The following is a 12,740-nucleotide window of genomic DNA, read 5'->3' on the forward strand; positions in this document are numbered from 1 at the left end:
TATCTAGGAAGACAAACAGGAAAGTAGGAGGCCAATTATCCCTAAATGTCTGCAACTTCTCTGTGAGAGTCTCTCTTCATATTATCTCTCCTGAAGAATCATTGCTCTCTGAAAAGACTGGCACCAACACTACCTTTATACAGGTATACCGCATCACCTCAGTATTCTCTCTACCCATTAAGAGGCATCACCCCTCCACAAATCCATTAGCACACACACACACACACACACACACACACACACACACACACACACACACACACACACACACACACACAAACCAACACCCATGTTTGTTTAGAAGCCCAGCAACAGTTAGACTTTCCAGAGATCTGATTCACTACCCATGCTCTAGCTGCCAATCTCCTCTTGCCACTCCTCAGCACAGTAGCCTGGGGACTAGAAATTTTAATTTCTAGATTAGATTAGATCTTAATTTCATGTAGATTACCCCAAACTGTGTTGAACCTTCTTTCTAGTGCCCTCCAAAATTAAAAAGACTTCCCACCAAACCCCTGATCTGTAGTCAATTGGGTCCACCTGGGTATAGCAATATAGTGGGTGAAGAATTCTCATTAACTTTGGAATCAGAGGACATGAATTCAAATCTCAACTTTGTTACTAATATACCTCGTACAAGCCCCTTTTTTCTTCAGGTCAATTTCTTCTGAAATTAGAGGACTAAAGAGAAGGACTTCTTAGGGCTCCTTCCAGCTTTAATTCTTCTCCTTCCTAAGAATTCACACAGCATTTTGTTCCTATCTCTCTAATGGTCTTGCCACATTTCTGTGGTAAAGGTATAATAGTATTATTAGCACTTGTATATTCTCTACACACCCTATGCAAATATTCATTAGGCTGTGGTAGGACAGGAACTGTGTTTTATTATTCTTTAGAGGTAAGGTGATAGAGTGGGGAAAGCATTTGGCTTAGAATCAAGCTTATATTTCTTTCCCAGCTATGACACTTTCTAATTGTATATTTTCTATTTACATTATTCAACCCACAGATTCTCAAAGTATTTTGTAAAACACAAAGACCTATATAGAAACTGTATATACCTTCCCATCCTATCTTACTACTAGCCCATCTTTCTTCTTTCTTTTATTATCAGACTTCTAGGAAAAGTGAGCCATATTGATCACATCCATTTCCTTCTATCCCCTGAAAAATCTGGCTTTTATATTTCATACTCTATTGAAACTATGCACTCAAAGATCACCAGTGACTTCATAATCACCAGTTCCCTGGTCTTTGTCTGTAACATCACACTATATTGAACACTTCTTTCCTATGGGATAATTTCTCCTTACTCGGGATTTAGACATTGAAATCACCCAATTCTTTTCCTGCTTCTCTAGCCATGCTCAAGATGACACAAATAGTAAGTTTCAGCCTTCAAACCTTTTATCCAGGAGATGTTTACTGCTTTCTTAAATGCCTTAAATCCTTTTCAAAGACCTCTATAAGCATATGCTTAGCTCATTATTGGAAAGAAATGATGAATTCTGAAAGGCACTAATTCAAACCACTGAAAATATTTTTTGTAATTCCTCTCTATATAGATTTTAGGCAAACGTAGTGTCTATGTGATAGTAACCAAAATACCTGGAAAGTCTCCCCACAAAAAATGAAACTTTGCACTAATCTAGGGTATGGGTTAATAAAGATGTGAAACACAATAGGGATAGAAGAGATTACGAGCAAGATTTTCACCAAAAAAAAATGCAAAAACAAAAACAACTTGGAAAGACTTAAATGAAGTAATACAAAGTGAAGTAAGCAGAACTAGGAAAATGTACACAGTAGCAACAATAATGTATCATGATCAACTTTGAATAATTTGACTATTAGCAACAAGGCAAGGATCTAGGACAACTCCAAGGAATTCATGACAAAATAAGACATTCACCACCATAAAAAGAACAGATGGAGTTGAAATGCAGATCAAAACATACCATTCTTCACCTTATTTCCTCCATGAATTATTCTCTAGTGTAAACAATATGTGTCCTGTTTCACAAGATGAACAGGGAAATATGTATTATATGATAATATATGTATACCCTATATCATATTACCTGCCTTCTTAGGGAGGGAGGAGTGGTGGGAAGGAAGGAGAAATGAATGAGATAGATTTGTGGACACAGCTAATGTAAGAATTTGCTTCTCTTGAATGAGCAAGTTTATTATAAATTATTGCAGCTTTATAACAAATCATATGTATTATGATATTCCAATTATATTATATTATATTTAAAAATAAATGGTGACAAAAAAGGGATGTATGTAAGATATACAATAAAGGGAATATAGACCTTGACCTCAATAAAATCTTCTAGGGCCATCAAGCATTAAAAAAATTGCATTTTAGTAAAAATGTCAAGAAGTAATTCAAGATCTATTCTCTCTATTCATTTCCTAGGCATTTAATATAATGATGATATGACTGAGATATAATGGGGGTCATCAGGAGAGTAGCCCTCATCTGCTGGACTGGAGCATGTCCTCTAATTCTCTGTGCATGTGACCTGGCTTGCTGCTCAAGAACATCTGAAAACCACAGACCTCTGATTGGTCCCTGTGGAGGCACTGTGTTGAAAAGGCTAGCCACTGAGCCACTAGAGCTGCCCTCTTGGCAAACTCTAAAGGAAAAAAAAAGGCTTCCAGTTTTGCTCTCTATTCTTTCAATGGATAGACAAGAAATCCATCCACCACAGAACTTAGAAAAGTGTTATTGATTCAATTCAACATTTATTAAGCACCTTCTATATGATACTATGCTTCCCCAAAATGAGCTTTTGAAGATAATGACCCACATTATCTCATTCTATTCACTCAACAATCCTATGGGGAAACATAGCGACAGATAAGGAAACTGAGGCTCAGAAAGGTTAAACAACTTCCCTAGAATCATGCACCAGGAACATCTATTCATACACTTCAATTGCTTGTGTGGACAAGTTCTCTCTGTATTTATTATACTCCTAAGATAACATTTTATTCTACTGTTTCAAGTACATATTTTGCCTTCTTTGATTCAATAGACATGTGTTAAGTCATTACTCGGTGAAAGGCACATAGTGATATTAATGCTAAATACTTTTTGTTGATAAAAAGACAAAAATAAAAGTTCTGCCCCTCTAGGGGTTTCTATTCTACTTAGTCTTCTTGTAAGGAAGTACTTTTGTGGTATTTTTTTCTGCCTCTGAGGTAACTATCTGAACATGCTGCATCAACAGATGCTCTATAAATCCATTCATTCATTTTTTTATTCAGAAAATGTCTTAATTATCAATCATGTGCAAAATAATGTGCTACCACATGCTGAGAAGGAGAGTGATTACAATCTAACTAGACATAAATGACTACAAAGCAAAGTAGCAAAAATGATACTAGTTATGTGGCATAGAGAACAAAAGGAAATCTTTCCTCAGGATAGTGGATCATCAGTGATGAACTTTGTGGTAAAGGTATTTGAGTTAGGTGTTCAAGGATGATGGTAGGCAAATCTTGACAGGTGGTAAGAAAGAATGGCATAAAGATTTGCTGGTAGTTAAGTGCCTGACATACTTAGAAGCCAGTCTGATGTGTCTGGAAGACTGGGTTCACTTAAGAAAGTGGGGTGAGATGAGGTTGGGAGAGAGGCAATGGAATGTCTTACATCTCAAGCTAAGGAATGGTTTTTTCCAGTGAGGAGCCATTAAGTCCTAAAGTAGGAACATGATAGGTTAAAAGCAGTGCATTGGAATACTAATTTGGCAGTGACATGTGGCCTTGAAAAGAACTAAATATGTGTAAGGACATATTACCTTATTTTCTCAGTCACATGATCATTTTTTTCCTCACCATTCATTCTATTTATTCATAAAGCATTTGTTAAATGCTTTATGAATATGCTCAGTGCTCTTGTAGGCACCATGGGGAATATCAGGAGCTTACAATCTAGTTGATAAGATGATGACAGAAAAGGAAAATCAATAACCAGGACGGATTTAAGCACATCTTCAAAATACTTTAGGAACATGAATGAACATGTCTTCAATTTTATGTAAGAAAAACTTTGATTATTATGTATTCAGGTGTAGTAATGAGATTGCAAATTGTGTATCCTATAAACACAAATGACCATATCCATTCTTTCTCTTACAAAATAGTGATAATTGTATTATTAAGGACATATTTACAAAATGCTTTAAAGTTTACAGTGTACCTTCCTCACAACATCTCAATGAGGCAGATAGTGAATTATTAACTGCATTTTACAAATGGGGAGATTAAAACTAAGATTTGCCAAATGCTCACTATATAAATGACCTACCCCCTTTTCCAGTCATTGATTTCTTTGATGACTTTTTTTGCCATAGCCTATCATTATCTAGCCATCACATAATAATACTTGAAGTGAATAAATCCATAACACTGAGCCCTTGTCTTAGTAGCTTAAGTATAGGGATAAGGATAGGCACTGAAGTTGTATTTTTTACTGGTATAAAGAACCTCTGGATAAGGAATTTTTTTGCCTAAGGTCACAGTGTCATTGAGTGTCAGAGGCAAGATTTGAAACAAGGGAGCCATTTCTCTCTGCCACAGGCCTAGAGATAGATACAATTAGTTAATGGTTCAAAAAGCATTTGTTAAGTACCTATGTGCCAGATACTGGGATAAGTGCTAGGGATCCAAAAATAAAACAACCCTTGCCCTCAAGAAGCTTATATTCTATTTGAGGAAATAATATATACACATATATATATATACATATACATATATAGTGTGTATAAAATGTATTCAAAATAAGAAATGGCAAATTAAGTCTATAATGTTAGTCAAAAACATTAATGTCATGCATTATATTGGACTAGAAAGTAAGTTCTATGCATTCACTCTTTCTGGACAAGACCTGTGAATGATGACCAGATAATGGAATCTATTTTCTCTATAAATACAAACTCAGTGGCAAGATAATTCAGATGGAGTAGAAGTAGGTTAGTGCAACCCAGTAGATCTGAGCAGAATTGTTGAAAATTATCTTTCATCTTTCTTACAACAGTTTTTCCAAAGCCATTCAAAACAAGGGCTTTCTTTTTTGACCTCTCTTGTCCATTGTATTACAAAGGTGGAAAGTTGATTGAGCCATTCATTAAAGAGACCATAATGTAATCAAGTGTGAACTCATTCCCAAGGGGATCATCACACCAAGATGGGGAATGAAAGGCTGGCTCATCATTTACTTCCACAAATAACCTGAAGAGGAACAAAGAGAGATGCTAGTTGGTACTCCACTTACATGTGCTAATAAGCATGTCTGACCAAAAATAAAAAGATGCATTTTAGGCCACATGAAGAGAATCAAACAGCCATGTCTGTCTCCTCCTCTCCCATCTAGGTGTGGCCAGACATTATGGCCCTTGACTTCTTGTCTCAGGGGACATTTACACAGGGTGTATGGTTTCTGCACACACAAAGTAGAGCCTTTGTCACATGCTCCAAAGTTCCTATCAATTAAAGAGGCCATTTTGGTATATTTTCTCCCTTTACCATTTTTCATTACTTTTTTTGGCCAAACCATTCATAAAAGTAAAATCTGACATCATTTTTGAACTCCTAGGTCATGCTTACTGTAATATTACACGTTTAAGAAATACATGCTAACTTTTGTCCCCTTATACTTTTAAACTTGGTGCATGAAAGCATGCAAACTCATACCAATTAGTGTATTCCTGAGTTTCCAGAGGAAATGGCTGATTCTGTGTCTTCTTTCCTCACTGAGACACAGTCCTGGTTTTAAAATCCATAGTGTTTTTGTGAAGATGCTAAAGTGAACTGATCTCCACTAAGGGTAGATTTTCATTTCTTGTGATGCCCTTGGGACGTAGAAAGGAGCCTTTTTAGGACCAAATATTTCTTCCCTTCAAAATAAGGTGGGAGATAGGGAAGCTTTTGGGTCCAGTTCAGTATCTTGGGGATTGTTCTGCGTGTTTTGTCCCTTGATACATGGAACAACCAATAACACTGGACCCTCTGCACAGTTTTGAAATTGACACCACAGTTGTAGAAGTGAGGAAATCACTCACTTAAATCTATCAAACATATTCCACTGAGGAAAATTCATCAGCTTACCCCAGGTACCTGGAATTAAATTATCATACCAGCAAATTACTATTTGGTTTTTTAAAGAGTGGGTTGTACACATTAAACTATAATAAATGTTCTCTGAACAATAACAACCAAAAAAGGTGTGATGTATTTTATGCTTCCCCAGAGAACTAACAGAAATTTCTGATCATCCCTAAAAAAACAAGATCTTAAAATATTTAGGGAAAAATCTGAAGACAGAGTTAACATTCACAGAATCTGCACACCCTCATGTAAACAGCTTGGTAGAGACACAGTATCACCTCTAGAGAACTTTAAAATTTTATAGCATGATTAATTCTCCCAATGCTCCAGCTCCTGGTGCCTTCTCTTCTGAGATTATCATATATCTAGTCTGCATACATTTTGAATACACCTTGTTTTCATGTTGTCTTCCCCATTAGAGTATGAGTTCCTTATAGGCATGAGCTATGTTTGCCTTTCTTTGTAGCCCAAGAGCTCAGCACAGTATCTGTTATGCAGCAAGTGATTAATAAATGCTTGTTCATTAAAATAGACTGGCCCTGGAGTCAAAGGTTTATATTCTGCTTCTGGCACTCACTATTTGTGTGACCATAGACAAGTCCCTTAACCTCACTGGATCTCAATGATCTCGTTTTTATTTAACAGAGATCTCAATAAAATGATGTTTAAATGCCCTTATAACCCTAGACCTATGATCCTAAGGATCCAAAGAGTCTTCCACTCAAGGCAAATTATAGCCCCTCCCAATAAAGATTGTGAATAAAGAAATAATAAAATGTGGATCTTCACAAAGGGCTTTATTTTTTGTTATTATTGTTTTTAGCAATAACAATGTGGTTAAAAATTCAATTCCATCAATGGTATTGAATGAATGGCCATCTTTTCATTTAACAAAAACCCCCACATCCAATCAATTTCCAAGTTGTTAATTCTACTTTCTCAAGACCTTCTATGACCATTCATCTGTACTACCTTAACAACTCCCTAACTGGTCTCCCTATTCTAATCAGTTCTCCATGTAACTACTCCCACCTATATTTCCAGACTTATTTCATATAATTCCCTTTGAAATACTCAGCTTCTATTAAACTACCTTACTGGTTTATACTGCAACTCAACATTCCATCCCTGTTCACCTCTGTTTTTTATAATTCCTCACTTCCTTTGAGGAAGAGAGTAGGTGCTGCCTCAAGTAAAAATTTTCCTGGATCCTCTCAGGTTTAGTACTCTCACTTCTAAAATTACCTTGAATTTACTTGTATAATCTATATAAATACATCTGTACCTTTCCAGCACAATGTAAGTTCCATGGGGGCAAGGACTATCTGGTTGCTATTTATTTTATCTTTAGATTCCCACCACCTAGCAGAATACTTTCAATGAATACTTTAGAAATACATTCTGAATTAAACTGAATCGACCATAAAAAAATACTGTTACCTCTTTCTTTGTCTGGTTCTTGTAGCTGTTCAATTTTTCCATTCCCACTCTGACCACCTAAATTCAATTGCAATTGGACTACTGCAATGTTTTGGTCTCCTTTGTTGCATTTCCTTGTACCTCCAATCCCTCCTGCATACCTCTGCCAGATTGATTCTTCTAAAAGTTCATTTTCCCCAAGATACACTTCAAAAATTGTCGAGTACCTCAGAGCCTACATAATAAGGTCCAGATTCGTTAGTTTGGCATTCAAAGACCTCTACAATCTGGTCCCATCTTTTTGCCTTCTCAATCTAATCTCCTACAAGTCCTCAACATTAATTCTCTGCTCCTTTTAGGCTGACCTAGTCCTCCCATAAATATACTTTTATATGTTCCCATATTTTTTACACACACATACACACAGAATACCTTCCTCTGCCCTTGATGCCTACCCAAATCTTGTCTTCTAAATAGTACTTCTCAATAAAGACTTGACCACCAAGTGGCTTCTCTTTCCTATAAACTACTATACCACATGTGGCACATAGTCATCATTAACATAACATTCATTCTATATTAACCACCTGGTATTGTTTGTTGTCTAATTGTTCATGCATATAAATCCTATTTCCCCAACTAAACTGTAAGCTCTTTGAAGACAAGAACCATGCAATATACTTCTTTGCACACCTCATACATTTTCATCAGTTATTTGAGAAATATTTGTTGATTATTATGAAACTGAACTTTAAGAAATTATTCTAAGTACAGATTGTCTCCACTATTGGAATGAAAGCTCCTTAACAGTATTTTTGTCCTTGTACCTTTAATGCCATGCACATGATTATTGATATATATGTATGTATATAACATACTGAAATCAATGGGTAATGACAACTATTTTGAGGCAAAAGGACCTCTTGAACAAAACCAGAATATTCTAGAAAAATAGATTGAATACTTCACCCCCCCGAAAAGTCTACTGGTTTGTGTAAAAGACTAGAAGTTGAGACCCTCCAGTATTCATCTCAACACTATAAAGTACATGTGTATATCTGGTTTTGCATGTCCTAGTCATTTTCCTAGAGCCACATTAATACCGTGATCTACAGAATTAACTGACTCTCGAAACCTGAAGGAGAGCTTTGATTAGATGCATAACAGCTAAATTACCCAATTCACTTTTATGAAACACTGAAAATATACCATACTATAAAAATTCCAAGTGTACAGGTGTTCACCAGAAAAGAAGATTAACCAGATTTCACTGCATAGTAGTCCCAAAAGAGTAGAAAAGAATGCAAAATCTTGAGCACTCCATTTGTCATTCTGAATAAGGTACCATTAATCTGAGATGTATAAAACTGAATTCTTAAGAAAACCATACAACAGTCTCAGTGATATAGCTAGACTACAGGAGCCTGGCTTCTAGTCCCAATTTTGTAATTTTTTGAAAATATATGACAATGAGCAAACTTCTCTTTATCCTCATTTTTCTTTTTTTATCCTAATTTTTCTTAATCTATATTTTTTCTTCCAATATAGCCCTTTACTTAAATTCAAGTAAAGGGAGCTAGGTAAAAATATTTGAGGGCAGAACATATTCTCCAAATTTATAAAAGGGAGACTAAAGTTCATTGACAGAAGCATAAAACAGCAAGTAAATACATTTCCTTAAGAACTTTATCTTAATGAGACAGCATCATTGACAGTTATTTTAATTAAAATACAAGTTGCAATGTTTTCAGCCCCCAAAATTGAAGGCATATATTGCCCAGTGTCTATGGTCAATGAGAAATTGTCCTCTTCTTTACCACTGAGAGAAATTATAGAAATAAGATCCTCCAATAGAAAGTTTAAATCTCTCTAACACAACCAGCACTTACATCAATCAAAAATCAGATAACATTCTCTCTTATCCATAAAAATTTGATCATTCTTGAAACAGACATTCCAATTTCATTTCTTTTAAAGGATGTTAACAGAACAAAGGAAGGGCCTTGAAGTGACAAGGCGAGGAATGGGAAAGCTCATAAACCCCAGTTTTGTTTTGTGTTGTATAAAGTTACTTTATTTGTTAGAACCTTAGAGACCATCTCTTAGCATTTACTGCTCAGGGGAACCATTGGAAACAAGAGATGATTCTTGGAAGATAAAATGAAAAATTGAGAGGGCCACTGGGTATAGGGCATTTAAAGATGTGAATCCTGAGTCCTCTAGTGAGTTCTTCTGGCAAAGAGAAGACAGTGATTCACTCTTTGGGCACATACTGTCAGAGCCTAGATCCTCTATACCAGAAAAGAATCATGACATTCATTTCTTCCCATTCCTTTTACTATCTTTTGATATTTCGATAGCACTTCCTCTGGGTTTCTAGCCACATTCTTGACAAAGATGAGTGAGTTCAGAGGTACTTTTCTGATCATTCCTACCATCTGGAATAGCCTTTCTGCTCCTTTCTTCCTCATGAACAGCCCATCTGTTTCTAAACTGCACAGGGAATCACATCCTTGATCCTCTGCCTAAGTCTCTTATTTTGCTCCCCCTTTAATTCTTGGTCATAGGATTAGAATTTTCAATTCCAAACTCCTTGGCTTTCTATATCTTGACAAATTGGCTGCTTCCTTAAAATATTTTAGCATAAAACTTGGAAGATACTTAGCTAAAAAGCTGGGTGTGCTATACTCCAAGTAAGACTACACTGAAAGAAATACAACCAAAACTCACAAAAAAAAATTAAAAAATTAAAACTCTCTGAAATTTATTTCAGCCAGCAGAAAAGTGAGGGTCACATGGCTTAAGAGAAAACAGGTTATTAAAAAAAACTCAATAGTGGAAAGAATAATTTCTAGACCTATGGGAATTTCAATTATTTTAGAGCTGGATGGCTCATTCCAATCAATTCCATGGTTTCTCAAACATGAAACCAAACCAAGTCAGATGAAAAGAGAACTCTCTGCAGCAACTTTTTCACCTACCTGTGGGTAGGGAGATGTCCTGGATTTTGATTTTGTGTTTGAGAGGCGGGGCTTGTTCCCCTTTCGGTTATCAGTTATGGTGGGTGTGGTGTTGGTATAGGAGAAAGATGGTTTGGTGGCTGTGATCTGATCCAATGAGAGTTGCAGTCCTTTATATTCTGTATCTCTGCAAGGAATACAAAAAGTGGAGACTTTAAATAGCCCATAAATATATTTAATTTTTTATTTTTCTTAATAGAAATAAAAATCTGTTTGAAATGAGTAGAAAAATTTTAAGTACTTGAAGAGATGAGGGAGAAAATATGTAATATTTTCAAACTCTTCATTTTTTCCAATGCTAATCAGAAGAAAGGCATAAAAATGCAGCCAGCAAATATAGACTTGCTATCATACTTATCATATAATAATTATAATATTTGATTAATGTAATCTACCCATATTGATTTGTAATTCATCAGTATTCATTGTCTTATTATCTTTTCAAGTACAAAATAATAGTTCAAATTCTACTGGTCCTTTAGCAATGCGGCTATTTGATGAGCAAAGATTAGATGATGTACTTTGGGATTTGAGTGAAATGATACTAGAAATGGAAGTCCCCCAAAATATCCATTCCAAAAATATCAATTTCCAAGGTTTTCACTGTAGTACTATTGCAGAATATTACAAAAATCATGTATGAGATTGTCTTCTTATCCACTCACTCAGGAGAGGTGAAAAATCCTTCTAAATGAATAAAATTTTAGAAGGCAGGAAAATATTTATTAATAGCTCATAGTTACTAGATTATAATAAGATTCATGAGAATAGAAACCATGTCTTTTTGAAACTTTATAGTATCTTCATTGCCTAACACAACACTTTGGACTGGATAAGTACTTAATAAATGTTTGCTGGATCAAGGTTTGTACAAAAACATAGATGCTAATTCCTTAACCAGGTATCTATTGTCTAAAGTCCTACCTAGCTTTCCTAATTTAAAAAAATTTTTCCTACTATACCTGTCTTTGTTCAGATGAAACTATGTTCACTGAACATACTTTACACTCTCCAAGTCTTTATTCATATAATTTGTCCTTCCTGTAATGACCCCACTATCTTCTTTCCAACAAAATTCCATCAGTCCCTCAGGGCCCAAATAAAATCTAATACCTCTGCAAAATCTTCCCTGACTAGCTGATATTTAATCTTTGTACCTGTTTTTCATGTATATGCAACTTATACAAGACTTTATAAACAAATGCCTATAGAACAGAGATCATATCTCAGATGTCTTTACATTTCCTACATCTAGTGGTATAGAGTCTAGCACATAGTAGGTGCTAATGAATATCTGCTGATTACTATCTCTGGTCACTCTGTGGCTGAAGCAGAAAATGGGAGGAAAAAGAAAAACTTTCAAATTTGAGCTATTTTTTCCAACAGTGCATCTGCTATCCAAATGGTCCCTCTACATGAAGGAAGTCTCTTGGATAGATGCAAAAAGTCCTATGAACGTACCCAGTCACCTCTCTGTCCTCTAATTAACCACCGTGCAAGCAAGGCAAATGAAAGTTTTGTTTATTGACAAATTTGACCATGAGAGATCACACATTGGTAGCCAATCAGTTTAAAATCTGCCACCATTTGCAATTTTTCCAATAAAACAATGAAAATAACTCAGAGGACAGTGTGCCCTGGCTTCTTCTTTACTGGCTAGGCAACCAGGAGCCTAGTTGTCATCTCCTGTTTTAATGTAATTTTCCTTTTGAATTTTTTTTTAATAAAACAGATACTCAATCTTAAAGAGGCCATTACTGTGCTTCTCCTGATTGAATTTTTACTCAAGAGCAGAGATCCAAATTGAATGTGCCCTGATAGGGAGAGAGAACAGGTTGCTTTATCATGAAGATTTCCTGAAAATTTCTGTGACTAACTCTAAAATGACTAATAAATCTATATTATAGCTCAATACATATGGAGCCAGAAACTATGAAGGTAAATAAAGATTAGTTTCTCACTTTTCAATTAATAATTAGCATTGCTATATTGCTTAAGTTTTGCAAAGTTCTTTACAAATATTATCTCATATTTCACAACAACTCTGGGAGGAAAATTATTATTATCCCCATTTTACAGTTGAGAAAATTGAGACAGAGAGAGATTACATGATTATCCCCAGAGTCATCCTGCTATCTAAAAAGAGACCCAAACATCCATCTTCCTGACCCCAAGCCCAGT

General features: G+C 35.4%; 1 protein-coding gene across 1 annotated transcript in view; it reads right to left on the reverse strand.

The window, feature by feature from the left end:
- SIM1 (SIM bHLH transcription factor 1) overlaps nt 1-12,740 on the reverse strand; it is a 79,057-nt gene that overhangs the window by 23,184 nt on the left and 43,133 nt on the right. The window contains 1 exon segment of the mRNA XM_001367862.4: nt 10,521-10,686. Coding sequence (XP_001367899.1) covers nt 10,521-10,686 — 166 coding nt within the window.

Source organism: Monodelphis domestica, chromosome 2 (genome assembly GCF_027887165.1).
Source record: "Monodelphis domestica isolate mMonDom1 chromosome 2, mMonDom1.pri, whole genome shotgun sequence".
NCBI lineage: Eukaryota > Metazoa > Chordata > Mammalia > Didelphimorphia > Didelphidae > Monodelphis > Monodelphis domestica.